The 14,322-nt window shown below is 39.4% G+C and overlaps 1 protein-coding gene across 4 annotated transcripts; it reads left to right on the top strand.

The window, feature by feature from the left end:
* Positions 1-1,356: 1,356 nt before the first annotated feature.
* uri1 (URI1 prefoldin like chaperone) lies at positions 1,357-12,441 on the top strand. Of its 4 annotated transcripts, none has more exons than XM_082542552.1 (11): positions 1,357-1,756; positions 2,434-2,468; positions 7,919-7,997; positions 8,170-8,305; positions 9,406-9,497; positions 9,595-9,658; positions 9,819-10,014; positions 10,114-10,354; positions 10,440-10,591; positions 11,148-11,388; positions 11,718-12,441. In XM_082542552.1, the coding sequence occupies exons 1-11, from the start codon at positions 1,685-1,687 to the stop codon at positions 11,904-11,906; spliced, it is 1,497 nt and encodes a 498-aa protein (XP_082398678.1). In that variant the 5' UTR covers positions 1,357-1,684; the 3' UTR covers positions 11,907-12,441. The 4 variants fall into 4 exon arrangements, with proteins under 4 accessions (XP_082398678.1, XP_082398677.1, XP_082398679.1 ...); XM_082542551.1 differs by lacking the exon at positions 1,357-1,756 and adding an exon at positions 1,764-1,930; XM_082542553.1 differs by lacking the exon at positions 1,357-1,756 and adding an exon at positions 1,765-1,882.
* The last annotated feature ends 1,881 nt before the right edge of the window (positions 12,442-14,322 follow it).

Raw genomic sequence — 14,322 nt, 5'->3', positions numbered from 1 at the left:
CTGATGGGAATGCCCTGGGAAGTTGCATTCAAGTCCAAAAACTACAAACGTGTAAACCACATTTAGCCGAATTAAAATAGAGTGTTGAGCCTAAATTCCAATACAAGTTTCAGCAATGTATAATATTTTTAGACTAGCCTAAATTAGTATTGTTATATTTTTCTTACAAATTGTACATTTTAACAGCGTGTGAGTTTATAAATATAGCATATATGGCATCAAGCCATTATAACGTATTCTTAACTTAAATACGTTAAAATATCATTGGACAGTTGAAAATAGTCTTTGATTTTCAGGCCAAATAATCTGTGTTCACTGTGCTTTAAAGGGTAAACTCTGAATTATTAGCCGTTCTTTTTTTTTATAGCTTGTGTACACATTGTTTATAACTGGTGTTTCTCATATTTCCAACAGCAATTAAAAGCAACAAAAACAGACTATTTAATTCCTGCCACACAGGAAGGTTGGGAGCTTGGGGATAAATCATATTGTTGTTATCATATTAAATCAAACTCATTCAACTGCCGTGTTTGATTCGGTCGTTACTTCTAATACTTTTATAGGCTTTTATGTGATGTGTGTTTAAATATTATATGTAAATTTTCGTGCAGCATCGGGAAGGTGAACATGGGGAGGTTTGCACCTGCTGCCAGTTAAATAGTGCCTGAATGTGCAAATCTGTTGTGCTTGTCACTGTTTTTATATGCAGGTGGAACAACATCACCTCGCTTTAGGTTGTTTACATCTGTGCAGACGTTCATATTTACCCAGAGTACACTGGGAGGAAGAACTGCATCAAGCTCGCTTCATTTGAAACCAAAACGGAAAATGCAATGTTTGACATTTAAAATAAAAGCATTAAATGAGAAAGGAAAGAGATGCATTAAATGCTAAAACTTTTGAAGTACTCGTGGAGTCATGGTAAAAATAAAGTACACACTTTTCAAATGTAATCATTTGTAGTCACAGGATGTGTGCGCCTCGCAATTATTAAGACTACCGAACTCAAGGTGTTGCAGTGGCCCAGTCGACCTCCATATCTTAGCCTTCCATACGCAAGCTGAATTGCTTGTGTGAATCCAACACGGACTGATTTTTTAGCCTTACGAAAAACTTGCTGATGTGAAACTAGAGGATGGGCTTGAGAGTAGAAAGAAGCCACCACAAGGTGTGCACTTTGTTGTGACTGTAATTTTACCAGATTTATTCCTATTCACTTAGGTCCACCAAAAGTATAATTGTTTTTAGTTTTTTTTTCTTTAATTTTACGTTTTGTATTTGTTGCTGTTGTTGTTGTTGTTAATGCTAAACCAAGTATACGACCGAAGTCTTTTATTTTGAAAGCTCAGACCGGGACCACCCTGGAATAGCGGTTGAGTTCTTGGAGTTGGACGGAGGTGCATGGCGCAGCGAGAGTGACAAGGAGTATTGGCTAATCTTCGGATATTCAGACTGTGGATATTTTTGGAAATCATGCAGAAATTCTGAAATGAGAGTGTGAGATGATATCACTTCCGAAAGTGTGGATAACTATCACTGACCCATTGATGAATACGAGCAGAACGGGTCTCAGGAATAGCTGCTGCTGCATTCATAAACACTTCTTTAGAACTCACAACAGCCCTTGAGCTTTGTTTTGGGGTCACGAAACACCAGAAATTTATTTTGTGCAAGTGGGTTGGCAATGGCTGAAAAGGGTCAAGTGGATATAGAACACCTCGGCGGAGTTATCAGGCTCCGAGAGGAGCACGAAAAGGTAATATCACCAGTTGTCGCGAAACATTTTGCTGGCTAGTATGCAACGTTAGCCAAGCCACCGTCAGCCACTGGGCACATGGTGCACCGGGGAAGGTCTTGGAGCCACTTGCTGGGACTTGCTGAAGTACCTTTTACTGCAGATACACACATCTGTGCCATTATTGTTTCACAGGTTACACAAAGAGCGTTTGTTGTTTTGACTTTCAGTTTTCGAGAAGCTTCCTCCTTCTGCGCTCACATGTTCAAGTTTAAATGTTGTAGGAGGGCGTGCTCAGCTAGGTTCGTTTCTTGGCATTAAAAAAAAAAAGAATTTTATACCAGTGCTGTTTGCTTCTTTACTTTGGGAAGTAAATTTCACCTAGATACAAAACCACTGTGTTTTTATTTCATTTTTTTTGCTTCATTTTTAAATTATTAATTTTGTGTTTGTCTCGTCCTACTTCCTCGGAGTTGCTGACCTACTTCCCTGTGTGTGATGATTGTCAAACTATTATTACATATAAATTCGTGCCTCTGGGCAGTTGTGTCTGCAGCCGGGGTAAAGTAAAAGCCTCGGTGAAATGAATGTTTTATCACAGATGATTTAAATGTTTTTTAAATTTTCCACCTGGAGACTGTGTAAGTTGCGTAGATTTATCAGCTTGATTCTTACTAAAATTATTTGTCCTGAAACAGGTGGTGAAAGACTGTGAAAGTCGGATTCAACACTGGTAAGCATGAAAGCACCAATGAACTTGAGCACAAAGTTGGTTGTTTTTAAAATATGCTTGCATTAACTGAGTACACTGTGCAGGTTCTTCATGTTCTAATATTCCTTCAGTGTAGTTTTGAAGTTTACTATATCAGGTTTAGACCTCCCCATTTTTTTTTTTGCCCTATTTTGCACAAACATGCTGTTATAACCAAAAATAGATTCTTTTAGGGTCATCAATACTTTCTAAATTGACAGAAAACGTCAGTTGCTTATCAAGTTTGTGCACACCCACACAGTGATATTCTTTTATTTCCTAATGAAGTGTTTGACCTTTGCTCAGGTTCCAGCAGGCCCCATTTCACAGCACAGATTTTTGACTTTTTATTGTAGGTGTTACTGTTAGTGTTGTCAACAGCCCTGGAGTATTTAACAATAAACAGTGCCTGTGATGCAAAACAGCAGGTTAGTGACATGGAAACACCTTAACAGAATTGGGTTAATAAAAAGAATGATTGAAGTATTATCAGAGAAGTAACATGTCAGGGAGGGTGGCTCCATCTCATTTCTCTTACTTAATACTCATCAATCCTTGCTTGCTATGACCTGTGGGTCTACAAGGACAGACTTCACTCTGATGTGAAATCAACAAGTTTAGATTTATTTGTTTAGCACAAATTGTGTTGCAACAGTAGGGCTACACGATTTTGCATAAAATGAGAATCACGATTTTTTTGGCTTAGAATTGAGATCACGATTTTCTTTTCCAGTATAAATATTTATTGCACTTATTAACTGCACATCAACTTCGTAACAGTTGAGACTGAACATAAAAACAATAAATAAACATAAAAACAACAAATGTCTCACGTTTTGTTGTTGCCGCAAAATGTTGTACTGCTTGAAATTCCGTCTCCACCGTTGCTCGACACTGCGTGTATAGAGCAGGTAGTGCAACAATAGAAAAATAACACAGCACTGTGTAGCGTTTGTCTAGGGCAGGGGTGTCAAACTCAAATACACAGTGGGCCAAAATTCAAAACTGGAACAAAGTCGCGGGCTAACGTTAATATTTATTGAAATATATTTATTCCTCCAGATATAAGAATGAATCTTTTCTTATGGACTCAAACACGTTTTGCTGAAAAACTGAATATGGAACAAGCAAAGCTTAATACTAAACAATATATATATTAGCTGTATAATACCAGTAGGCCAGCTCTGATAGTAATTTGGTATGGCTTCGCGGGCCAAATGTAAGTAGGCTGCGGGCCAAATTTGGCCCGCGGGCCAGAGTTTGACACCTATGGTCTAGGGTGTTGATCATTTTCCTAAATCCCTCGTTTTGCACAGTGTTGATGGGAGCCAGGTGATAAGTAATAGCCGCTAATTTCTTTGTGCCTGCGGGAGGTCGACGGGTATAGGGAAGCGCTGTGTAAGGTTCCCGTTATTGGTGTTTGGGTGGTTGACCGGGACGGATTTTCTCCTGTCACTTTCTCGTCATCCCTGACGTGCTAATTTTAGCATCACACGGCACAGCTTCTGTATCACGTGGTATAAGGCTCCGCCCTTGTCATTTGTTGAGCAGGAAGAGTGAGCGCTTGTTTTCATGCAGAGTACGTCCCGGATCAAAATGCGGTACAATCGTCGTCGTCTTTTTTTTTTTTCTTTTTTTTTTTTATCGTTGTCATTTGGAAATGAGATCACACATAAGTATGAATCGAGATCGCGATTTTCTAACGATTAATCGTGCAGACCTGTGCAACGGCACAGCTGATTAAAAGAAAACTGGCTTATTTTATTGAATGTGCACATGCAAGTAGTTTACAAAAGGGAAACATGCAGAGATGCTGTATATGGACAAAAATACTGGGCCACTTACACATTACACTACAGGAGCTGCTCAGCCATAGAAACCTGTGCCATGAAGCTCCGAACGCACAGCTTTTGTGCTGATCTTAATGCCAGAGGAGGTCTGTAGCTGCTGAGTCGGCAGAGTGATGACGACTTTTGTCTACTATGCGCTTCATTACTCAGTGTCCTCTCTCTGAAACTTTACATGGTCTGCCACTTTGGATCCCGAATGCTTTTACTCTAGTAGGAAAGACATTTACTGACAGTACCACGCTTGAATTCAGTGAAGTCTTTGGAAAGACCAGTTCTTTCACAAATGTTTGTAAATGCATGTTTAGGTGATGGATTGTAAGTACTTGAATTCAAAAATTTAAAGGTGTGTCCCAGTATTTAAGTGTATATAGTACATTTCACATTGCAATTTGTCGTATTTGAGGAAGTTACTACTTTGTTTCAGTGGCAGTAGTCTGTTTTTGTGCCTTGTTATACTACAGGCATTTTAAGCAGACATAGATTAGCAGAGCTGCTAACAAAAAAAAGATGCTGAAAGTATTGCTGCATTTAAGAGAATTGACATGTGGTGTATGCACAGAGAGACATTAAGAGATAGTAGAGCTCTTAACAGACAGATAAAAACACCTGTGTGAGTGGACCATGACTGTGTAGGGGCTTCACTGCAGGGTAGATTTGCTACAGTAAGTGCATTTCCATTGATTCTAAGTAGGGGGTGTTAGCATCAGTGTTTTAAGTATTATTGATTAAAATAAGAAAAGTGCATGTAGGTTTTGTGTTATTACATTTATTTTGCATTATGTGTAAAATGAAAGACAGTACTTATCAGTAAAAGGGCAATAAAACATTTTCTTTATAACAGATGTGTAAACATTGTCCTGTAAGTCTCGACAGACTCACACAGGTGATTTCATTTCCACTGACTAGAGCTTTTAAGACTATATGGGCGTGCATAGAGTGTGATAAATATCTTCCTCATGCTCCTATTAGCATTCACGGACCTGACGTGAGATAAATCCCCTTTTTGTTATTATTGATACATTAATCCAGTCCAGTTACACACTATTCAGTGTAGTTTCTCTCACGTTTCTTTTACACAAGGGTCTGATTTGGCAGAATATTTGGCTATTCCCAAATTAAAAACAAAAAAAGTAAGTAAATTCAAAAGAAGAAGCATAAAAATATCGTAAAATATGCTGAGGCCACTGTATTGCACTGTGAATCTAAAGCTCCCCTCTCAATGTCTTTATTTATTTTTAAATTCACCACTGCTGAAAATACTCTTTCTATCCTTCCAACACAGTGAGTGAAGTGTGTGTGTGAGTGATCTAAAATAATAGACAGTGTACGAGAGAGGTGAAGAATAGAGTACAGACATGGTGGAGTGGATAGAGATGAGTGCCAGGGGTGATTTGACAAATGGATAGAAGAACGAGGGAAAGGGAAGGCTTACAAGATGGTAGTGAGACCTGCTATGATGTATGGTTTAGAGGTGTTGCTACTGATAAAAAGACAGGGGGTAGAGCTGGAGGTGACAGAGTTGAAGATGCTCAGATTTCTGTTGGGAGTGACCAATAGGGATAGAGATTAGGATGTTGGCAGGACAGCTTAGGAGACAAAGCTAGAGGTGTAAGGTTGAGATGGTTGGCTTTTTTAATCATAGCTACAATCTGTACACTACCATGGTGGTTTTTAAGTCAAGCGGTCAGTTGTTTTTATTTAATTGCTTAAGATTTGCAACCATTTTTATACACACTCCCCCATTTTCAGAGGCTTAAAACTATTTGCACAAACAAACATACTTGTAAATATAAGGATCTTTCTAAATACTTGAATTAAAAAATCCTTTCCAGTCAATGTCTGTCGAAGGACATCATAAAGTGCTGCTCGGTTTTCATGCAGCCACCTTCATTTGCTGCTGCTTGTTTGTTTTTTGGGGTTCTCTCCGCCCTCAGTTTTGTGTTCAGTTTGTGAAAAGCAGGATCTGCTGGGATGAGATCAGGTGACCGACTTGGTCACTGAAGAATATCCCATCTCTTTACTTTGATAAACTCTTGGGTTGCTTTTGCAGTTTGCTTTGGATCATTATCTGTTTGCAGTGTGAAGCACCTTCGGATCAGCATTTGGTTGAGTCTGAACAGAGAGTATAGCTCTGTACACTTCACAGTATGTACTTCTGTCAGTAGTGACATCATCAGTAAACACTCCTGGCCCAGTTTCACTGGCAGCCATATGTGCCCGTGCTATAACATTGTCTTCACCACGTTTGAGAGACGATGTCGTGTTCTTCAGCTCATGGGCTGTTTCTCTCCTCCTCCATACCTTTTGCTTTCTATCATTGTGGTAAAAGTTAATCGTGGTTTCATCGGTTCAGTTTTTTTTTTTTTCCAAGAACTTGCAGGGGCTTTCACATGTTTTCTCTAACGTGTAATCTGACCTTTCTGCAGGCCAGATTACATAGGTTCATTTTGTTTGTTTCCCAAGAAGTAGATTCTGTTTTAAATCATTCATTCAAGTGACTTCTTTAGTCTCAGCTGACTGCAGGTTTCCCCACCCTTATAAACAGTACCTTTGAACAATAGGCTTTGAGGCCAGCTTCTTGATCATTGTTTGTTTGTTTTTTAACCATAACAATGGCCTTCATTCATCAACATCTCCTCCAGTAAACAGCTGCTAAATCCAAATTAAAAGCTTATAATCAACTAAAGATCTTTTATCTGTATTACTTGTCATGACATAAGGGAACAGGCTTCACCTGACAGTCAGTCTGCTTCTCAGTTAATCCAACTGCTTGGAAACCAACAACTTATGGATGTAACTGCATACAAAGTTCATAAATGTAAAATTCCTAAATCCTACTGAAAATGCATTACAAAAGCTACAAAAAAGTACTGTTGCCTCCATTGCTGTAGCTGTTTACTAATTGGATTTTAAAGTGCTCATTAAAAAGTTTGGTTTCAAACGTTTGATTGCAAGAGGAGAGTGTAAAGGAGAAAATACTCTTCCAACAGATGACTGGAGGGATTTATTACCCAGTATGAGGGGGCTGTTGGCAGCACTGTGCTTTCAAATGGGAATATAACACTTGCTGTAAAAGGCATTGGAAGCTGAGCCTGATTCAGTAGTTTATGTTGAGGATGCTGTCATAAAGCTTTGGTAGCTGTGGTCCATTTACAAAGTGGTCAAGTGATTTTTGCTGAGGGGATTTTTTGTTTCTGCTGTCTTTGTTGTATAAATATGATAAGAAATTTTAATTAGCTGGTCCTTTTTCTTCTTTCTTTCTTCCTTTCTTCCTTCCTTCCTTCCTTCCTTCCTTCCTTCCTTGGTCAGTTTCTCTTCCTATAATTCCTAAGGTTTTACAATGCCCAGCAAAAAATAAGTAATAAGAATAAGTAAATGAAAAAAACAGTGACATCTTGAGACTACTTTAGCTGCTATGCCACATTTGCCCTCCCCAAGTGGAAAACAGGCGCTCCCCCTTTACTCCATTGTTTGCTTCCCATTGTTTAAATTTTGACTTATCCCAAATATGACAAACACACCAAATTAGACAGGATGGCTTCAGAGAGCTGTGGTTTCATTGGAGAAACCTTTTGTTTGCAGGAAGAAGGTGTCGGGTGACTATGAAGCCCTGAATGACCGCCTCAAAACTCTGCCAGATCAACTGTCATATGACATCATGGTGAGTGATGACCTTGTTTAAAATACAGAGGAAAGGAGAGAATTCTAAAATACACAAAAGTTCACTCCTATATACGTTTTACTCCTTTATTTGCGTTTGCTCTACCTGTTTGATTTGACCTGTTTCCCTTTTCTTTTCTTTTTTCTTGCGCTCTGTTTTTCCACACGTGCAGGTACCATTTGGCCCTTTGGCCTTTATGCCCGGAAAGCTGGTACACACCAACGAGGTCACAGTGTTGCTGGGTGATAACTGGTTCACCAAGTGCTCTGCCAAGCAAGCTCAAAAAATTGTTGATCACAGGATGAAATGTGAGTATTTTCCTTAAACTATGTTTTTTCACTTCTCACTGAATACTTACCGCGTGACATTAACATAATCTGTTAGTGCTGCTTTTCATCCAGCAGAGGGCGCAAGTGCATCATATCAACATAGCTCGTCTGAACAGATCCTTGAAGGAAAAACTTTAAACCGTGTAACGATTCACCACAGCAGTCATACGTATGCAAAGATGCTACAGCTGTTGGACGTTTGTCATAGCGGGTTGCCGACACATTCGACGCGCCTTTATTTCAATGTGCAGTGTTTGCAGGGCTCATGGACTGCGCAGCTTTTGCGTTCATTCAGGTCACCGCTGTCGCTGCTTAGGCTGTGAACCGTGGGATAACAGCTCCTACCTGTTCCTCTTTTCTGTGGTCAAATCGGGCCCTGTTACTGCAGCGGCTTTGTTCGATCTCACATCAGTTGTGTGCAGCTTTGCTTCCCTGTGTGTGTTAACCCCGCTGCTCATTTCTAGCTCTGAAAATCTCATATCAAGTCAAATGGGCCCAAGTAACGATCTCTGATGTGAACATTATTAGAATGTTTAGTGAAGCAGAAATGTGCTGCCACAGCCCCATCTGCAGCGCCACCCCCAACCCCCCCCGCTCTCGTCCTCCCCCATCTCCTGACCCTGCCCACCCTGCTATTACAGAGCTAAGTGCTGTAATACAAACATAGCTAGCTGAAATGTGTCAGACAGCGGCTGAGTTGTCAGGCCTTCTGTGTTTGACCTTTCCTCACTTCCAGTTGATGCACTGACTGGAGGGGCTCCCGATTGCCATGGAAACAAGGGCCCTCTGCTGCTATTAGTGAAAGGGCTTAATTGTTGTGAAGATTTAATGATCCGGAGTAGTATTCAGGGCAGAAGATATTATCAACTGTTTGTGTCATCATTTTTCATTTTTTTTCTCTTCACAACTTGTTTAGGATTTTAACTCTTTACAAGCTGGTTGTCTTTTTCCTTTTTTTCTTTTTGAAGCGTTTCATTGAAATCTGCCTGCTGTCTCTGTGTCTTTTTTCGGCACATGTGGCTCTGTCAGTTTGCCCTCCTAAGTGCACAGTTTAATGAAAATGCATCTGCTGTCTACAGATGTGAAGAATGAACTAGATGGCCTGTCCAAGACGATAAAAAACTTTGAAGCCAGAGTTGGGTTTGCGAAGAATTTGGAAACCATCTCTGCTGTATGTTGCATTACCAACAAGTTGTCTCACACATAAGTTATTGTGCAAGTCATAAATGGGGGCAAAAACATTAACTGTAGTGTTCTTGTTCTTTTAGAGTAAAGGCGACTATGTTGACATCAGAGAGGAGGTTGGAAACAATGACTCTGTTGTCACCAAAGGTATCTTTGTCAGCCTTTCTTCTGACCTCATTTCACTTGTGCATCATGGCCGCAGAGAAAGCAGTGTAGCTTTTCACCTATTGCTTAATTCTACACCAGAATTAAATTCATATGTAGGCGTGAATAGTTTAAAGGTTTCTTTTTCTGTATGCTTTAACAGGAAAGCAAAGAATGGCTCACAAGCCAAACTCTAAGCCCAAGCAGGATGTGTTTTTTGATTTTAAAGAAGAGGATGAGGAGAATGAGGAAGAAAGCAGAGATAGTGGAAGCAGGAAATGCATTATGACTGAGGAGGAGCTATGGGCTAGATTGGATGAACTCGAGAAGCTGGAGGAGCTACAAGATGAGCAGGACAAGTATGTGAAGATACTTTTCTGTTTTTGTATGAGGATCAATAATCCTGCTCTTTCTTTGTTCTTTTTCAAAGTTAGATGTTTTGGTTTTTTCCCCTTCAGATTATCTGATAATGGAGACATGAATGGTGAGGACACATCATCCTCTTCCTCAGAAGAGGAGAAAGATGCAGATGCTGCGACTCCAGTAAATGGGCTGAGTTTGAAGCCAGGTTGGAGCGCGCTGCCTTCCAGCACAGCACCACTCAGACAGGACAGGAAAGAGGAAGAAGACTTTGAGGAGGAAGAGGAAGCCAACTGTTTGCCTACTATCTACTTTTCTCACACAGTCGAACCCAAGAAGGTTAGAGCAATGAATAAGTTAGAACATCTGTGAGTCTTCTGTGAGTTTTCTCTTCATCTTTCCATGTGTCTGCCTTTTGCATCAGGTGAGAATAAATACAGGCAAAAACACCACACTGAAGTTTAGCGAAAGGAAAGAGCAGAAGGAACACTCGAAGAGGAAAAAGAAAAATGGCCACAGCAATGGACATGCTCATCACGAACTTCACAAAATCACAACACCGGCAGACCTTTACAGGTAAAAATATTGCAGTTAGACTTAATGAACAAATGAATTTTGCATGTCTAAAACTGAAATGTGGCCATAAACAGATTCTGGTTTGAAGTATGGAAAAAAAATTGGCCACATTGTATTTTCAGTCCCATTACCACACGTGTATAAAATCAAGCAATACAAACCAGTGAAGAAATGGGTCACTCTAAAGCACTCACTGTTGAGTGCTGTAATAGGTTTGGGGAAATTTCTTCCCTCTCTTCCTGATCAGCTGCTAGTGGCATTACTGCAAAGTAGAAGCACTGAGGAGCTACACCAACTCAGTCACTGTTATCTCAATAACTGAATGCTAGCATTGAGAGCATATTCATAGTTGGCAACGCTGACTCAGTAACGATGGAGTTATAAACCTGCTTTTGCATTAACATCAGCAAAAATAACGTGTCCCAGGAACTTTTGAGCAACTTCTGTGGATGTAACATTTTGGTGGCCCAGTACTTTTTTTCATATACTTCATGTTTAGCTGCTTTGACTGGTGAAACTGGACGCTTACTTTTTTTTTTTTTTTTTTTTAAATCAGGTTGTTTGTAGATGTGAAAAATGGGGAACCCATACCTAGGAAGTCCATACTGAAGTCACGCAGTCGAGAGAACAGCGTGTGCAGCGACACAAGTGAGAGCAGCGCTGCAGACTTTGAAGAGCGCAGAATTATGGGACGCAGCTTCAGTCACGACGAAGCAACGCACAGCGACACCAGCGATGGCATCACAGAAGAGGACAGTCCCACAGCAGTGTTGCTGCAACCTCCCAGCAGATTTGAGGTGAAAGAGAGCTGAATGCTTCAAAGTATTCACCTCAGAGTAAATGTAACATTTAGAAAAGTTTCAGCATTGAGTTTGTTGTTTTTACACTCTTCGATTAAATGTATGGTCTGCATGATTCAAAGTTACTGCACTTGTGTTATTTCTTTTTAAGTAGTGTCCCGGCTTTAAGTTGGTTTAGTATTTGTTACCTGAACACGTTTCTTTGTATAGTTCTTAATCTCATTTTGGTGTGAAAGATTCTGCAATATATCCGAGCACAAATATATGAAAGTGTGACGCAACATCAGTTTCCTTACTGTTGTTTCTTTTTTATTTCTCTTTCTCAGGCTTTTTCAGGTACAGTTATAGAAAAGGATCCAATGCCCTCAGCTGTCCCTCATCTGACCATCTCTCCACCAGCTCTGCCAACAATACTGGAGAAGAAACAGGAGGAGGTGGCGCCTGATGTTGCCCCACCCCAGCAAGCCCCGAAGAGGGTGTCAAAGTTCAAAGCTGCCCGATTGCAGCAGAAGTGACTGTTAAGAGGCAAATATTCAGCTTTTACATGAACATCTTTTGTGAAGCCTTTGTTTCTCTCTGGTAACTGAACAAAAAACAAACCACATGCTCATTTCTTTGCACGCCTTTCATCCACTGATTTCTGTTTCTGTCTGTGAAGTAGAACACTTAACAAATCAGCCTTTGCGTAACACTGCTTTTTTACGGTTTATTGCAGCCTCTTTTGCTTATCTGCTTTAAAAGACATTCTTCTTTTAGTCTTGTTTAAGACATTTGCAGTCTGTCATACGTTTACCTGTCTACTCTTCTGTTGATCTGTGATATCGCCAGGTTAACTCCGACTGTAGGCTTTGCCACATAAGATGAGTTGCCTTTTTTGTTTGTTTTCCCCTAGTATTGATTATTAAACAGAATCAGGTCTCGTTAGCTCTCATTTTACCCTGTCTTGACCTGTCCTACTGAATGTATGTATTCCTTTGTGACAAGCTTGATGTAAAACAGAAAAAATATTGATGGAAAGTAAAAGAAAAATAAATGATTTTGACTACAAGTCTTGATTTCTCTTTGTTCCATAAGAGAAAATAATTCTTACTCTCCTACACAAGGAGATGGATCTATATTTCATTTATGGTCTGCTGACAGGGCTTTATTGTGTTTCTCAATATCTTATACCAAAACGTTTTTCTCCAGTTGTTGTTGCACACAGCACAGTAATAATGGGTAATAATATTTTAGTTTTTTTTTTATTTTTTGCCTGATGCCTAGTGTAAATTGTTTCAGTCTTTAAATAGCTGTTACTAGACGCTGAGATAAGGCTTTTATGAATTATTGTTACTCTTAGTGAATTTCCTGTTATGCAGTGGAATTAGAAGAGCTAAGTAAAGCACCAGCCGCCATCGAACTTTCTAAGGCAGCAATAATGCTTCATCAAATCTGGAAGTTAATTGAAAGCAAAATGGCTCCTCCTGTTAGTAAAAACTCAAGTCCTAAAGGAAGAGAAAGAATTCCCAAGACAAACAAATCGAGGATGTTTTGGGTGCAACACCAACATTTCACTGCTAAAGACCAGAAGCAAGTATTATTTACAGATCAAAGTCAGAAGTTCATGGTTGCATTAAATGTGCTTAGAAGGATAAACTGTAAAACCACTGCATGAATGTTGAGAAATATGCAGTTCAGAGAACAGTGAGTGAAACAGACGATTCAAAGAATAAAATATGAGACGTATTTTGCAAGTTGTTTCCTAAAACAAAATATTCATTCGTTGTATTTTATATTTTTTTTATGTATTTTTTTTTTACATAAATGGCCTATTTGAAAAATAACTGCTTATAAATACATTATAAATTGTGCTCTTTTAAGTAACAATCACATAACCTTCAAAACTAAGTAACAGTTTCCTGTGACTCTACTTACAGTTTCAAAACAATCATAGGAAAAATCCAGAAGGGCCTTTTTTTTTTTTTAGCTGGATGAAGTAGTGAGGGGAGGTGTTCTTGTTTTTAGTGGCCTAAAAGGTCAAAATGCTGAACTCAACTGAGCACCTATTGATTACTAGCACAGCAGCAGATGCACATGTACTTCATCTACACTGAAATGCAGCTTTAATTAAAGCTATGATTTTTGAATTAAAAACTCTATCGCTCCCCTTTTAGTTAAATGGTGGGAGTGTATGTCTCTGATAAGAAGCTTTGAAACAGGTCCAGAGGTGACACCCCTCACCCTCCTCCCTTCCAGGATTATTCCTCCAATATGAAAATCTAGGTAGCATGAGACAGATTAGGCAATGCTTAACATGCTAGAGTTGTGTTGGTGAGACACAGATCAATGGTCTTATGTAGGTTAAGCTGCGTAGGTATATGCTGGAACTACATTTCAAAGAAAACTTGCATACAATCTATGTAATGAGCTGGAACACACTTGAGATCTACATTTCAGGGATTATGAGGGATTTTAAGAGTTGTATGATTAGGGATTCAGCAGGTATTGTTGTCCAGACAGGTGCTTGGGTCTGAGAGGGGGAGCTTTTAGTTCCAAATGACAGAAGAATGGATTAAACAGCAGCCAGTGTATCTGCTTCACTGCTATTTGAACATATGTTATGAAATATCCAACGGTCTTGTACTTGGATCATTTACACTCACTGCCTATAAGAGCAACTGGTTTCTGTTCCTCGCTTTTTCCACTAATGAGGCTCAGGTGGAAATCACAGGAGAGAAACAAATGTCCAGGAACAGCTTTGTGATATGATCTTTGCGCTGCTCTTTCGATCCATAATCTCTTAAATCCTCTGAAATGTCATTTTTTGTTTGCTTTAGTTTGCTTTGTGTGTGTTATTAAAGCCTATATATTCATAAATAAAATCAATGGGACGACTACAGCAGCATATTATAGAACTGTTAGAGCTGAATTCATTTGTCAATAATTTATAAA

The sequence above is a fragment of the Aulonocara stuartgranti genome (genome assembly GCF_965226115.1).
Source record: "Aulonocara stuartgranti genome assembly, chromosome: 7".
NCBI classification, from domain to species: Eukaryota; Metazoa; Chordata; class Actinopteri; order Cichliformes; family Cichlidae; genus Aulonocara; species Aulonocara stuartgranti.
Note: the sequence above shows the minus strand (reverse complement) of the source record. Positions and strands in the feature narration are given on the sequence as shown.

Bases quoted from the DNA above. Each gene is read 5' to 3' on its own strand.
- uri1 (XM_082542551.1), top strand. From the start codon at position 1,835: ATGGTGCACCGGGGAAGGTCTTGGAGCCACTTGCTGGGACTTGCTGAA. The intron at 9,659-9,818 runs GTATCTTTGTCA...ATGCTTTAACAG, and splicing joins TGACTCTGTTGTCACCAAAG to GAAAGCAAAGAATGGCTCAC. The intron at 10,592-11,147 runs GTAAAAATATTG...TTTTTAAATCAG, and splicing joins ACACCGGCAGACCTTTACAG to GTTGTTTGTAGATGTGAAAA.